General features: G+C 42.6%; 1 protein-coding gene across 18 annotated transcripts in view; it reads right to left on the reverse strand.

Moving 5' to 3' along the window:
* The window catches only part of SYNJ1 (synaptojanin 1), a 50,433-nt gene extending 35,577 nt beyond the window's left edge, over positions 1-14,856 (reverse strand). For 14 of the 18 annotated variants that reach the window (XM_085078457.1, XM_085078409.1, XM_085078465.1 and 11 more), the window contains exons 1-8: positions 13,915-14,031; positions 12,462-12,607; positions 5,754-5,840; positions 5,080-5,347; positions 2,554-2,779; positions 1,226-1,309; positions 614-675; positions 228-324 (exon numbers count right to left, since the gene is read on the reverse strand). In XM_085078457.1, the coding sequence (XP_084934583.1) occupies positions 228-324; positions 614-675; positions 1,226-1,309; positions 2,554-2,779; positions 5,080-5,347; positions 5,754-5,840; positions 12,462-12,585 (948 nt within the window). In that variant the 5' untranslated portion in view covers positions 12,586-12,607; positions 13,915-14,031. Of the gene's footprint in view, positions 1-227; positions 325-613; positions 676-1,225; positions 1,310-2,553; positions 2,780-5,079; positions 5,348-5,753; positions 5,841-12,461; positions 12,608-13,914; positions 14,032-14,487 lie in introns of those variants that run through there. The other 4 variants (XM_085078401.1, XM_085078527.1, XM_085078517.1 and 1 more) reach the window with 1 other exon arrangement.
* Between the last annotated feature and the right edge of the window lie 17 nt (positions 14,857-14,873).

Raw genomic sequence — 14,873 nt, forward strand, 5'->3', positions numbered from 1 at the left:
TTTTCAGTACAGTAACCAATCTGAACAGAATCAAACAGGAATTACATAGAGAGCTTTTAACAATTCATTTCACATCATGTATCTTAAGCAATGCTGTTATGATAAATCCAATCTTAGCTCCCAGGGCACAGCACACCTGGGATTTAGTTTCCAAAGACTATGTAAAAGCTTCATTGCAAACAAGCAAATTCCAAGGATACACCCAGGGAAAAAAACATCATACTCACCTGGAAAGCTTTGCTGAGCATGTGCTCCCCTTCTTTTGCCCCGAGTAAATTTACAATAATTTGTTTGCCATATAAATTTTTGAGAGTTTGGAAATGTCTGTTAACAGAAAAAAAAATCCACAGTCATCTTCTGGCATGCAGAAAATGAACAGCAACACCTGCAGCACTGAGTGAGATGTTGCAAAGTATTCAGTAACAATTTTATTCATACTTTCTAACAAAGCATTCAAAAGCCTAAGCAATCCCCAGCCAGTTCCCAGCTTTGCTGAATCCCACATTTCTACAGACAAAGCTTCCCATTTGGAATAACATATCCCATCTCTGAGATGCAGCAGAAGTTATCAGAGGTTTGTAGTGCATTAATAAAAAGTGTAGATGTTTTTCACCTGTCAAAAGCTGGTGCATTCGCCTCGAAACCCCTTGACATCCTGACACGATGGGATCCCACCTACAACACCAAGATTACATTAAATTGTCTTGTTCTGAGTAAAAAGCATGTAAATGTTTCAGCAGTTCCACTGCAAAATGCTGATATGCCTAAAGAACGTAGAGGCCCTGTAAGGCACAAACTTTTTTTAACCTTTCCTGTAAAAAATGTCACAGTAGTAGCTGCTGAACCAGTTCCTCTTTCAAGAAAATTGTGATGAAATTCTATGACAGTAACTTGATCCTTATTGACTTCTTGAAAAGACTTCTCAAGAACAATTCAGAAGAAAACATCTATCTTTGGATGCCCTGAGATAACCCATTTAAAAGAGGAAGAAGTCAAAACTTCAGAGAGAAGACATGGAAAAAAGAATGCACATTCAAGTCGTGTGCACAGCAACTTTTAGACTTAATTGGAGCAGGCTTGGTGAGTCACAAGAGCACCAACATGGTCCCAAAGGATCACCTCATCCTAACAGGCAACTGTAAAGAAGAGCCCAAAGGCTAGTAGAAGATGTTTAAGAGAACATGAATAAGAATTATCTGTATAATTAAATCTATCTCCTGCTTACCTGCAGTCCTGGCTGTTCCCAAAATAATGGAACAGATCCTCGAATCTGTATGAAAGATGACACAGAGTCATCTAAATATATAACCTGTTAAAGAAAGTAAAGCATAGTAGTAATAATTACCACACAGTAAGATTTTAGCTTTCTTAGCCTTAGCTAAACATGGAGCAAATAAAATATATTTACGTGTTATATTTTCCACACTACAAGTTAAATATTGTGTTTCCTAGACCTCCCTTTATCCCCTCTGAACAATTCCTGCAAAATGTTCCAGTGCTCTAATGCTCCCTCGCAAAATCACAATTGGCAAAGTGTAAGAAAATTCAGCTTTTATTATTCAGGCTTGAGCAACTTCTGCGCTAGGAGTATGTTTTAAACAACTTCGTAAGACTTTCCTGTAGGAACAATTAAAATGAACACCAGTGCACAGAAAATCACCATGAAGCCTACTCAGAAAACTTACACAGATTTTCGGCATCAGAAACCAACATATCACAGTTCATGAAGTATCTAGGAAAGGACACCTGAAGTGGAATAACATGCCACAGCCATTCAGTGACATTGGCACGTCAGGAAACTCGGGTAGAGAAAGCGCATCGAGAGTGCTCTGATTAAACTCCTGAAACTGGAGGTGTACAAGCAGAGCCCTTCCTGGACAAAGCCCACCTTCTGTCACCTGGGTTCTGGAAGGAGTCAGTGAGTCAGACAAAGAAACCCAGGAGCATGGACACAGCTGCAGGAACAACCCCTTGGCAATAGGTTATCATGAAAAGTGAGCCAAGGAAGGCCAGCAAAGAGCAATTCAGCAGGTTCCCACATTGCTGTGTAACACGGGCAGAGCTATGAAACCCAAGGCAGCAGAATTACAGTGGCTTTACAAGCTGCCTTTCAGAGGAACTGTGCTTAAAAAGTGCCCATGAAAGTGGAACATTTTTATCTTTCCTGAGCCACGAGGCTCTGCTGTTTTGGTATTTGCCAAAACATCCTTTTGCTTGTTTCTTTTACTTTAAATTAGCTCAGGCCAGAAGTGCCACACACCACCACGTGGCTCAAGGGGCTCAGGGGAAGCACAGCCACCCACAGGAGTTCAGCACCTTCTTAAGCAACTGCAATTCAGACCCAGGCATGCCCTGACCATAAGCCACACTAAAAACCAAGATCATCAAATTACATAACCTACTTAGCTTCCTAATTTAGCATCAAAGAAACTATTCCAATATCTGTTGGTGGCAGGCTTGACTCGTGATTTGTTGATTTAGAGCAAAAATCTAACCACACACAGGTTTATATTGACTTGTCCACCCAGCTATGGGCACTGGAGCATAACATACCTGCTCTGTTTCAACAAAATTGGCAACATGACCATCATCATTTGTTCCTCGGACATTAAACCTGGTGCCAGCCCGTTCACAGCTTAGTCGTGAAATGAGACAAGCCTTTGCCTGCTTGTGAGCTGCATAAATTGTCCTTATCTCCACTCCTCCACACATGAGACGTAACAACCAGTCATCACAGTTCACACCGTAGTGCTTCAGATGTAAATGCAGCGACTGGTTCCTATCAGGGAAAAAATAACCATCAAATAACTGGAAGGAATCACAATCCAGCTCAAACTGTTAAGCCAACTACTAATTCCTTGCATTTTACACCTAACACAAATAAAAACAGGAAAATAACCATGCTATAGTTTTGTGATGTAACTCTCATTTAAATGTTCCTGAAATAGCAAAGTTTTCAAGAGAACATCTTAAACATTTGCACAATAAGAAGATGGAGTGAAGCTATGAATTTCAATGACCTTAAAAAAATAACCCTAACAGCCCTCAAATGTCACCCAGCAAAAAACAATCCAAGCTTGTTTATATTTCTCTGCTCAGCCTTGTTTTGAGAAGCCAAAGATCACAGACTCTGGGAAAAGCAAGACAGAATTGCAATGACAGGGTTATTTCGTAGTGGGTAAAGCACCATTCAATCTCACACCACCACAAAATGCAGCTAGAAAACAAATTCTTATCAATATACATTGAATACTTTCATCATATGCCACCATAATGCATCAGTCCCCAGACAGGCTTCCAGGAATACATTTCCAGCCAATTGATTCTGAAACTTCTTTAAACACCAATTTCAGGGTCAAGTGTTGGTACTTTACACACAGCATGTATCATTCTCTAATAGCAATTACTGCTCACGTGAAAAGAAGATCTACAGTTTGAATGTACCTGTCCATTTAGCAGCACTAATTATTGCCCTATTAAGTAAGTAAGATAAAGTTTGGGTCTTGTGAGGTTTTTTTGAGCCTCACTCTAGTGGGGCTTGGCTTTCGATCTTCTTTGGAAACATTCACTTGTATAAAAAGGGACCAAATTTTCTGCATAGCAAAGAAAAGCAAACTCCAGGAAGATGGCTGGTTGTGTCACTGCCCAGAAAATAGTACTGCAATTGCAAACAGAGTATTTGTCATAACGGTGGAAGCTCTTTAAATTTTAGCCTTTTCACCCTAAACCTAAGTATACAGGTGCCTTACAACAGGTCACTGAAAGCAAACAATATTCTTTTCCTGGGCACTCTGAGCCTGGAAGTTTGTCACAGAAAAATCCCCAGGAATTCTGAAGTGCATATGCAGAATACTTCCTGTTCATGACTTTTAGTGGTTACATTTGTAGATCTTGGAAACTGGACATTCCACCTACCTCCTGTGAGGATTGGTTCTGAAAAAAACAGAACCAGGTAACTTCCGAAGTTTTACAACAGGGGTCAGACCCAGCCCAGCTTATTCAGACACTGTCAACAGGCATCATTTCTCAAGCCTTGAAATACTGACAGATCAATGGAGAGCCAAGCCTTTTTTCCAGATGCAGAGACAAACACCAAGGTTTCTACAAATCCTTTAAACCTACATCAAGAAAGTAGTGTTTCTGAAGACCTGAGTTTATTTCCTACCTTAATAGTTTTGTCTTATACTTCACTCTGATCAAATTCCTCTACCTGACTTAAACAGCAGGAAAGACTGAAGAGGCATTGGCTCATATGCCAGAGCTGGTTTGGTGTATTTTGGCCAGAAAAGGAGGAAGGATGTAGCTTTCCACCTGTTCTAAAACCATAAAGCCAGGTCTTCAGTGCCCTTCCAAGGCTTCTGGACACAGAGAGCATTTTTAACAATTGCTGAAGAGAAGGGACCAGAATTTCTGACGTGATAGTGTGAATTATTGGCATCATTTAAGGTGCTGATTGGCAGAAACAGTAGTAATCCTTTTACCAAGAATTTTTGTGTGAAAACCTATACTTTATTTAAAAATATCCAGTAAAAGGACAGTAACTTCAGCAGCCAAGTAAAGCGCACTTTGTAGCAGAGCCTACCTGCTGTGTCAACAAAATCAGCAATATCACCATTTCCTGAGTAGCAAAACTTTTGAAGTGCTTTCATATGTTGGAAATCCCCTTGGAATATATCTGTAAACACCACACCATTCAGAATGTTGAAAATAGTAATTTTTTTGTTCTTTGCAGCTTCATTACCACACTCATTTCAAAAACTGAAACAACTGATGAGGAATTAAGAGGCACCAAAACTGAAACACAACATCACAGCAGATGTTCAGATGAAAACACTATATAAGCAGTGAAAAACCTGCGTCTTCCAATTAAGAAACTCCAAGTGGTCATGGAAACATCATGTCATTAATAACATACTTCTGCCTGTAGAGTTCAAGTAATTCTATTCTATCTCCTCAAGATTTGTGGGAGAAAGGTGTACACGTAAGAGCGGAGAAAGACAAGGATAAAAACTTGCCAGGCATTAGTTTGCAGAAGGATTCATTAAGCTATTAAGCCTGCTGAACCAATTGTGAACTCACCAGAAGAACCTGTTGTCAGTGGTGTGCTCCTGCATGCTGCGGTGGGCACTGAGACTCAGGTCTACGCTGACACCAGTTGCAGACCACGCAAAATAAAAGTTTCCAGAGTTCAACACTTTGCGCACTTCTGAAATACGATCCTCGTCCGTTGGGTCAAGTCGCAGTGACACAAACTCGGTGGAAGTAACTCGGAAAACTTCAGAGTCCTGAATCTTTCCCACAGACATGCATCCTGTTACTAGAACCAGATAATGTAACAGTGTGTCGCCTGCAAAACAAGAGAGGGCACAGTTAAGAGAATTCACCTTAGCAGCAGAATGGATCTTAGCAGAGCAGGTTGATTCATTTATGTGCTAAAGGCACACAAGCCCACCCCAGTTTGCCTGAAAAAAGTACAAAAAGAACCAACATCAAGAACACATTCCCAAGTTCTACAGAAGAAAAGGAGCAACTAGACTGCAAAGAACAGGGCTTTTAAAAACACAAGTTATTTTTGTCCACTCCTCACTTCTGGGAGTGCTCTAAGCTTGTGAGTTACTCTGCAAAGAAAAAACAAAAACAAACAAGCAAATTCAAAAAATGAACCCGGTTCCTTTTGTAAAGATCCAGTTTTACAGGAGCAGCACAGTATTCTTTCCCATATACAAAATTCAAGTTTGACATATCTGACTCACCGAGGTTCAATCTCAAAACACCCAAGAGCCCATACGCATCCATGACTTTGGAGTACGTATTCTTGATTGTATCTTTTTCTGCGGAAGCTGTGGAGAGAAAGCATAAGAGTTGATGATGTAAAAACCCCGATAATATGGCAGAGAGAATGAGCCACTCCAAACTGAAAACCCGAGGGATTACAAAAGCAGCACTTACGTGACGCCTTCTGGAAAGAAGTCAAAATGTATGAGCATATGGCGCTTCATAATGGAAAATGAGGATTTGATTCTATGACAGTGTTTTTAAGCAATAAAAAAACACTTGCAAAAACTCCAAGTGATATTAAAGGAGAACATTGGCATTTTTAATAACATCATCTCTTATTATAAAAAGCATCTACAACACAGGCAAATAAGATGCCTGAAAATGCTCTCCTGTAATCAAAATTAGTGCTAAATGTTGCTTTTTTCACGAAAAAAATTACCCTTTCTCTCCAAGAATAAAACCGTGATGTGACAGCATTACCTCTGAACAAGATTATCACAAGCGCATTTTAGCTATCTTAGATATATTCCAAGCAAATCAAAACCCTTGCAGGTCTGCAAAAACTGGAATTTAGAAACCAAGTCTTGGATGAATTAGGAAGACACAATTTCCACAGACAGATTTGAAAAAGAAAAACCAACCCAAAGAACCCTGTCATATTTCAGAAGAAATTAAAGTACATCTGGCCATTGCTCTCCTGGGAGTTAAGTGTGCATTTTAACCCTTTCGTCAGCACCTGAACAGCCAGAGCCAGAAGCCTGGCTGCAGAGCCTGCTGAGAGATGCTGCAGAGCAGCAGGATCCCACCAGTCCTGGACTTTTGCTCATGATTGAGACTGCACCACAAGGACAACACTGACAGTGCCAGCTTTGCCACTGGATCTACAGGGATCAAGGTTCTGTGTTTACCAAGGATCAGCACCATTTCACTTGGACACTAAAACCCTCAGAATATGACATGAAGCCGAGTAAATCAAAACACCTATTGCCCTGGCATTGGGCTGTGCTCCCTCTCTCTCACATTAGCTATGTAATTTAAAATAAAATCTGTATTTAAATTTTTTAAAAAGCTTTATTTTACTTAGAATTGCTCTTCCTTACAAGTATTCCCTAAGCTTAGCACAGCCCTGCCTGTGCACAATCCTACCCCTTCTGCTCAAATACCCGCCAGCTCTTTTATTAAAGCGGATCAGACAATTTAATGTAGGTGAAACAATTATTTAACCAGAGCTTGAAATCCAACTCCACTCAATGTTTTATTAAGTGGATTTTTAAAAAGTTTATTGACCTTATTGCTCTGATACCTATTGCACTAATAGTCCTGTAATGAAAAGAGTTATAGCAGCATGAGGATTCATTTCTTAAGTTCTCACCCAGGACAAGTGTTAAGAACCTGCAGTCAGCCTAAAAACATTTTGTCAGCATTAACCAAAAAAACACTGGGCTGGAAAAAATTTCTGAACTTCAAACTTTGGTTCTTTCAATCCATTTTTTAGAAAGGGTGTAATGATGCCAATGTACTCTTCTAAACTCAATTTTCCATAACCTGAAAGCTGCTGTGTTCTTCCTCCACATTTGAAATGATTATGGAAAGATCAGGTTTCATTTCAAACTTCTTGCAGAATTTTTCTTAAAGGATTAAATCCCAGCCCACTGGGATTTAATGACATGTCAGAACAATGCCTTTTCTGTCTTCTATGGATTTATTCTCTTTTTCCATTGCAGAGAATGCTGAATATCCTTGTAAGCCATAATAAGTAAATACCCATAGCAAATTCAGTAACATGGGCTTTGCAAATTCAGACCAACAAAAAAGGCAAGTAAACCCTAATAAAGCAACAAAGGGTTACAAAACCAGCCAACCAAACAAAACCAGAGAAACTTACTGTGGCTAGTCCATTATCATTTTCTTAAAGTTCCCAAAAAGCAACCAAAAGCATTTCAAGCTGTGTGTTTCAGTTACATTGGACATAACTCAGTGTGAACTCAGCAAAGCTTTTCCACAGCGGCCATCTAAGTGTTTCTATCTCACACTGCCTGCACTTTTTCCACCTTGATTTGCTTTTTAATGCCAAAAATTCACATGGGAAAATGTCCAATATGGCATTCCATCCTCCATCCTGCCCTGGTCCATGCTCACCCATCCCAGGCTTCTGCTTTTGGGGTAGTTCACAACAGGGACATTCCACTGGTCAGGAGTGCTGCAACATCAAAAACTTGAAGCTTTTGAAAACCAAGATGAACTCAGCAAGAGACAGTTACACCACACTCCTTTCCATTCTCTTCGCATGGGACTCTATCCACAACAGGCCAAAGTCTGCTCTCCAGAAGCCCAAGACACCAGGCCTACTGACCCCCACCCACAGTCCTCCAAAAATTGAAAAATTTTATCCTTTCATGATCACTATTAAGTAATACTGAGAAACCCAAACCAAACTAACAAAAATCTCCACAAAACCTCAGCACTTATAAGTAAAAATCAATTTGTAATGTACCTGTGGAGAAAGCCAGAAAGCCCCATATGAAGTTTCAAGAGGAAGACAACAAAATTTCCAGTCAGAATCTATTAAGGATTAACAGGTAACAACATTTTAAAACGTCATCTGTTATAAGCACACCTTATCAGTCGCTGACTCATCTAAGAAAGGTGACCAATTCAGTTATTTCAAAGGGGATATGTCAGCTCTCCCAGCATTCCACAAATGAAACCCCATCAACAACCCTATTTTCAGGATAATCTGGTGCAATGTGTATTCCGCTTCATTCCAGATCCAGAAATCAGTTTCCCAGTTCTAATAATTAAAAGGCTCAGAACACATAGAAAGTCACCATGGAGGCTTTCTACGGCTTCTCTTCTTGGTGAGCTCACAGCCATGACACAACATATTTTAAGTCAGTGGCAACAATTTCCAAATAGAATATTGGACGTGGAGCTACGAACAAAATCACAGTCCTGAAATTATATGCATTTCCTTCAGACCCAAAACTTCTCATTTATGTTAGACAAGAAAATGTCCATGCTACTGTTGCTTTAAAAGATTTAGAATCTGAAAATTCTGAAAAAAAAAAATCTGAGAAATGTATGAATACAATCTGATTTTGAGCTTTTAAGACTGAGGTTTTCTAGGGTTTTGTCAAATTGGGACAGTTACATTTTCGGTATTTAAATTAAAGCTAACACTTGAGTATTTTAATGTCACACAGGTGACATTAAAATCAGAATGGAGTCACCACCTCCATTTATTAAATTAACTAACCACAGAACAGTTTTATTACTTTTGATACCTCTTTGATTGACCCACTGCTAGTTTAGTCTCAGCTCAGGATGCTGGGGATGAGGGGACCCTGCCACATTGCTTTTCAAGGCCTGGTGAGACCACCTGGGTTTAAACATGCGGAAGAATTTTCTTACTATGAAGTGTTTTGAATAGCACTGCTAACCATGGCAGTGAAGAGCTACCAGGGTGTCTGCTGCACACAGGTTACTACAGCTCTTACTTCAGCTCCAGAGAGCCCCGCTGGGCACTGTGCTTCCTGCTCACACCCGCTGTCTCCTCAGCTTTCCTGTGACACTGAAGTCCAAGGCTGTGCATGATGCTCCTGGCTCGGTCACTCACGGCTCAGTGTTTTCCCAGACAGAATGTTCTCCTTTGCTCATGGCAGGCGACAGGAGTAAAGACAGCTTCCCACTCATTTTGGGATGACTCACCAGCAGGAAGAGGGACAGAGAACATGCTCCTGCCCGGTTAAGGAAACCTTTCCAGGTAAGACATCTCAGAGAGCCTATTTCAAAGAATAAATATACTGCCTATTTCATACAGCAAATAAGAAAAATATATCTATGACATCCTCCCACTAAATTCTAAACAAATCAGTAGTGAAACTTCTGACATTTAAACCCAAGTGCTCTCAGAAGGCTCTGAGAAGGATCCCCTCAGACTGCAGTGTCTCGGGCTAACCCAACAGCAGGGCTGTGCCGCCCAAAGAGGTGTTAAATGCACCAAGGAAAGCAAAGTGTCACTCAGGTGTTTTGGTCACAGCAACACGAGTTAATCCACACAGAACAGCTCCAGCAGAAGCATGGCCTGGGCCCATGTTCAGACCAAACAGTTGCACAACCACCACCTCTGAACCATCCTTCTGACCCTCCTCCTTGCTTCCCTCTAACTTCTCTGACTGCAACAGCACATGGAACACACACTGAAAATCAGCCACCATCTGAGCTGTGCAGCATTTCCTACTGAGGCTGAACTAAATCCTCTGAATCATGTTGCAGTGCCTCACCGAGGGCACAGGGGAGGAAGGTTAATGCAGTTATCCTTCCCTCAGCAAAATGACAGATGTGCTTCCTTTAAGATGACATTTAAAGGATCAGTAAGCTTTCATTGCTTTCTCTGAGCCCATTTCAAAGCCAAATTTCTGTACATGGATATTCCAGGAGGTGCATTTCACAAAGGCTCTCAGAACCAAGCCACATGATCCGGGTTCAACGCTAAAATGTATTTCACTAAGCTGTGCATGTATTATACATTCTACATATGTGTAAGAACTATCATCAGGTGTAAGGCTAAACACCTTATTTAATCTCCGGTATTTCTTAAAATATTTGGAAAAATGTGTAACAGTTTTGAGGTCCGTTTCATCAATTTTTGTCGTCTAAAAAGCGGTACCATCATCAAGACCCAGAAGTTTTTGACAGTTTAAAGTGACACAGCTCTGGATTTAAATTGATACATACTTCATCTGACCCTTTTTCTGTCTATTCACACAGATTTTAGAAACATGAGAAGTCCTCCCCAAGGGACAGTATTTCATTAGCTCTCCCTATTACTTGTACCCATACCTGCAAGTTTGTACAGCTGCAGACTAGAATATTCAGACTAGATTCTGTGACATGACCAGCGAGATGGAGAAGCAGCACTCCACAAATCTTCCCTGAGCTTTAATAATTACACTATTTTAAACACACATTAAAAAGAATAGATACCAGATGGAAACAGCAAGCAGAAAAAGAGAAGAAAAAGCTTGAGTTAGGGAACTCCAGGCTTTTTCTGCTGTCAGTTTAAGATTGTGATCTTCCAACCATTAAGAAAAGTATCAGTGTTCCTAAAGAATGTAGGGAATTAAATGGTTATAAAATAGACGGAATTAAAGTAAAATGCCATTTGTAAACGTTCACTTGAAAACTATGCCTGTGTACCAGACAGGAAAACAATAAGCAGTTTCCTGATTAAGGTTACTGAAAACCATACCCAGTAACTCCTTCCAGCTGAGTATGAACATTTGCTATGACATAACCGACCAACTAGAATTCCCGGGACAATGCTCTGCAGATTAACAAGGAGCTATCAGTAAGTACAGAGCCTAGAAGGAGAGAGGCTTTCAAACTTCCTTCAGGTGCAGCTTCCTGTGCTTGGTAACAACAGGGCAGAGAAGTGGGAAAGAACTTTGACATGGATTTGAATTTTTAGGGAAGGATGTTTATCCAGGTGCCCACGGTGTATCCCAGCACAAGAAGTGACTTACTGGCCTTTCTGAGCATAACTTTCAGGAATAAATAATTTTTCATTTGCTGGCCCTGAAGTAGCTGAACCATGTTCCGCAATTACCGAACACAGGCTAAAACAACCTTTTCCACAAATCTTCAAAAGGTTTTATGTGTGGCACTAAACCTGTTCACTACCTTATTGACTGCACACTTATTCCCAATCCACACTACACAGTGCCTTGTGAATACTGCTACAAAAGTCAAGCAGATTACTTAAACACATAGTAAGAAGAAACTGTACCAGAAAAAAAAAATCAAAAATAGGAGAAAAGCATCCACTGTTCACCTGGACCATCATACAGCTGTGGCAACCACATCAGTCACTGCCAGGCCTCTAACAGGTGCTGTCTAGAGAAAACTACTTCCATGGTATGAAAGCTTTCTACAAAAGAGTCAAAATCAAGCCTAGGAATGCTGTACAACCAGGTGCTTTGACTTCCTCAAGAACACAAACATTTTATAATTTAGGTATTTTTAAAGCCTATGTATAGGCCTTATGGTTCTCCTCTGCACTTCTCATTTTAGTATCCTCCAACAAAGGAAAAAAAAGAGGGCAAGATTTTAGGTAAATATCTCATGTATTTTTCACTTAAAACACATAAAAACAACTCTGCAATGCAAGACATCTTGCTCCAAATATTACTCATTTTATGACAAGACAAATCAATACAGAGTCTCGAGGAAGTTAAAAATACAGGGACAAAATAAAGCCAAAAATTAAAAAAAATCAAAAATCTCAAACCAATTATGATATAACATTTTAGAATATAGAATTTATAGTTATGAAATGGAACACAGAGGCTTAGCTTGTCAATGAGTTATCATGTGTTCAAAATAGAGTTGTTCAGAACCAAAGAAATAAGACGATGTTGGAAACAATTTTAAGAAAATTTAGTGGACATGAGAATAGACATGCATAATGAAATGTAATTAAATGTGTCAAATTCTCTCAACAGATAAAGATAAGAAAATGTCTCTTTTTCTTATCTCATTTAAATTCTCATTTCTCAGAAGCCTCTCCATCAGCAAATAGGAAAACCCAGCAGTTTCTTCTTTACATCCCACAAATAAATGACTCAAAAAATGTCAAGTCTGACACCTTTCTACACAGTAGTTATCAAAAGAGATCAACTTACAGAGGACAGCCACAGCTCCAGACTCAAACATGAGACATTCTTCTCTGTTCCTGGTTTCCACAATCACACTGAAGGGAAGTGGCTCCAGCTTGTGATAGACACGATATCCTTTACTGAAAGCCATTTTGCCTCGATCACGGGCAGCCCTGTCCAACACAAGATGATGTTAGTGAAATGTCCCTGTGCTTCCAGACACCTCCTGCAAAGCAGGGTTGACCCGTGTCCTTTCCTAGGGACTGTACAGAAAAAAACCCCAAAACAACAAAAACCCCTGCTTGCTCTTTCTACCTCATGAGACTTATTTTATCAGTTCCAAAATAAACACAGGGATTATCTAAAGATGACATAACAATGTTTCAAAACCAGAACTACCCAGAGAAACACCTTTTAAAATACAGATTTTTCTAAAAGCTTCTTGGAGACAATTAGAATTTTACAGAATCCCAGACTGGTTTGTATTGGAAGGGACCTTAAAGGCCATCTAGTTCCAGCCCCTGCCAGGGGCGGGGACACATTTCACTATCCCAGGTTGCTCCAACCCCTGTCCAGCCTGGCCTTGGACACTGCCAGGGATCCAGGGGCAGCCACAGCTTCTCCGGGCACCCTGTGCCAGGCCTCCCCACTTTTGCGGGGAATATAGTTATATCTAAAGCTACTCTCTTTTAGTTTGAAGCAATTTCTTTCTCAATACTTAATAAATAGGAATTCTTCTCAAGGAAATTTTTAAAAAAAGGAAAAGCAGATTTTCCAGCTACCAGCAATATCGAAGAGAAACAACCACTTTACTGGCAAACTAGTACCAAAATAATTTGTAGATCTATTTTACTAATTCTGACCTTGTACAAAAGGACAGTATACTTCAAACCCTGAAGCTGTCAAAGCATTTTAAAAGATCGTACAAGAATGAAAAACGTCAAGCTATTTTCAGCTGATTTTTTTTTCCTTTTTCCCTTTTTTTTTTTTTTTTTTTTTTTAAGGAAAGCAGGGTTTGGTTTGGATGTAAACCCTGCCCTGCGGCGGCTGAAACATCGCAGTGCCGTACTGGTGACGCTGCCCGTCAGTCACACACGGGTAAGATCTTAATAAAAACCCACAAAACTCGAACACCGCAACAAGCCATAAACAAACGCGAGAGCAGCCGAAATTTTTCGTGCTAAGGCTCGGGAGAACGCAGCGAAGGGGGACAGCTCCGGAACGCGCGGAGCGGGGCTGTCCGCCCTCCCTCCCGGCCCTCGCTGACCTCCAGAGCGGACAGCCCTTCCCGCCCCGGCCTCTCCCGGCGGGCTCAGGGCACGGCCAAGCCGCGGGGCTCCCGCCTCCGGGCGGCACGTTCCAGAGCGGCGGGAGCTGCCCGGCAGCGCCTGCTCCGCCTCGCCTGGCGCCCGAGCCCGCACGATCCCCCCGCGCCCCAGTCCCGGGCCCCAGTCCCGGGCCCCCGGTGCCGCCCGCTCACCGTCCGCCCGCCCCGCCCGGTGCCGCGGACCGGCGGGATCCGCTTCCTGCCGAGCCCGCGTCCTTCCGCACTGCGCCGCCCGCCCCGGAAGGGAGGGGACAGCGGGCGGGCGCTGGGGCCGTGGGGACTGGGCTGTGCTTTGAACGAGCCGAGCCGCGTGTCGAGCGCAGTCCCGCTGGGGGAGTGTTGCGGGGAGCAAAAGCCAAGGGACGGGCTCGGGAGCAGCCGTGCGGACTGAGCCAGCACTAAGTCACCGCGCTGGGCAAAGGGCTGCGATACTCGCAGCGCCTCGGCTCGGGTGGGAGCACAGAATCCCGGCTAAAGTCGGTGTCCTCCCGACAGCAGTCGTAGAATAGAACCGTAGAATATCCCGAGGTGGAAGGGACCCACAGGGATCATCCAGACAGCCTGCACAGACAGCCCAGCAATGCCACCCTGTGCATCCCTGGCAGTGCTGTCCAAACGCTCCTGGAGCTCTGGCAGCCTCAGGCTATGCCCAGTCCCTGGGCAGCCTGGGCAGTGCCAGCACCCTCTGAGGGAGGAGCTTTCTCCTGATATCCAACCTAAACCTACCCTGGCACGGCTGCAGCTGCTCGCTCGGGACCTGTCACTACCACAGAGAGCAGAGATCTGAGCTGTCCCTCGACAGGAGCTGCAGGGCGTTTTCCACTCAATCTCTGCTCCAGCTGAGCAGGCCCAGTACCCTCAGCCGCTCGTGTGACTCAACACGGCCTTAGTGAAGAGTGCAGAGTTTCGGAAGCAGACTGCACAGCTGCCCGAGCCAAGCGGATTTTCCCCATCCCTGGCTCAGGACAGCTGAGGGTGTCCTTCCTGGCGCAGCTGCCCTAGCTAGCACGGCAGGAGCAGGGCGGCCGAAGGACAGCGATCTCTGTTCTGCGCCCCGGCTCCGGCGGGCGGGGGGCAGCAGGAGGTGACCGGCGCACCCCCAGCCCCTCGGC

This window comes from Lichenostomus cassidix, chromosome 1 (assembly GCF_008360975.1).
Source record: "Lichenostomus cassidix isolate B80296 chromosome 1, HeHo_3.0, whole genome shotgun sequence".
Lineage (NCBI taxonomy): Eukaryota > Metazoa > Chordata > Aves > Passeriformes > Meliphagidae > Lichenostomus > Lichenostomus cassidix.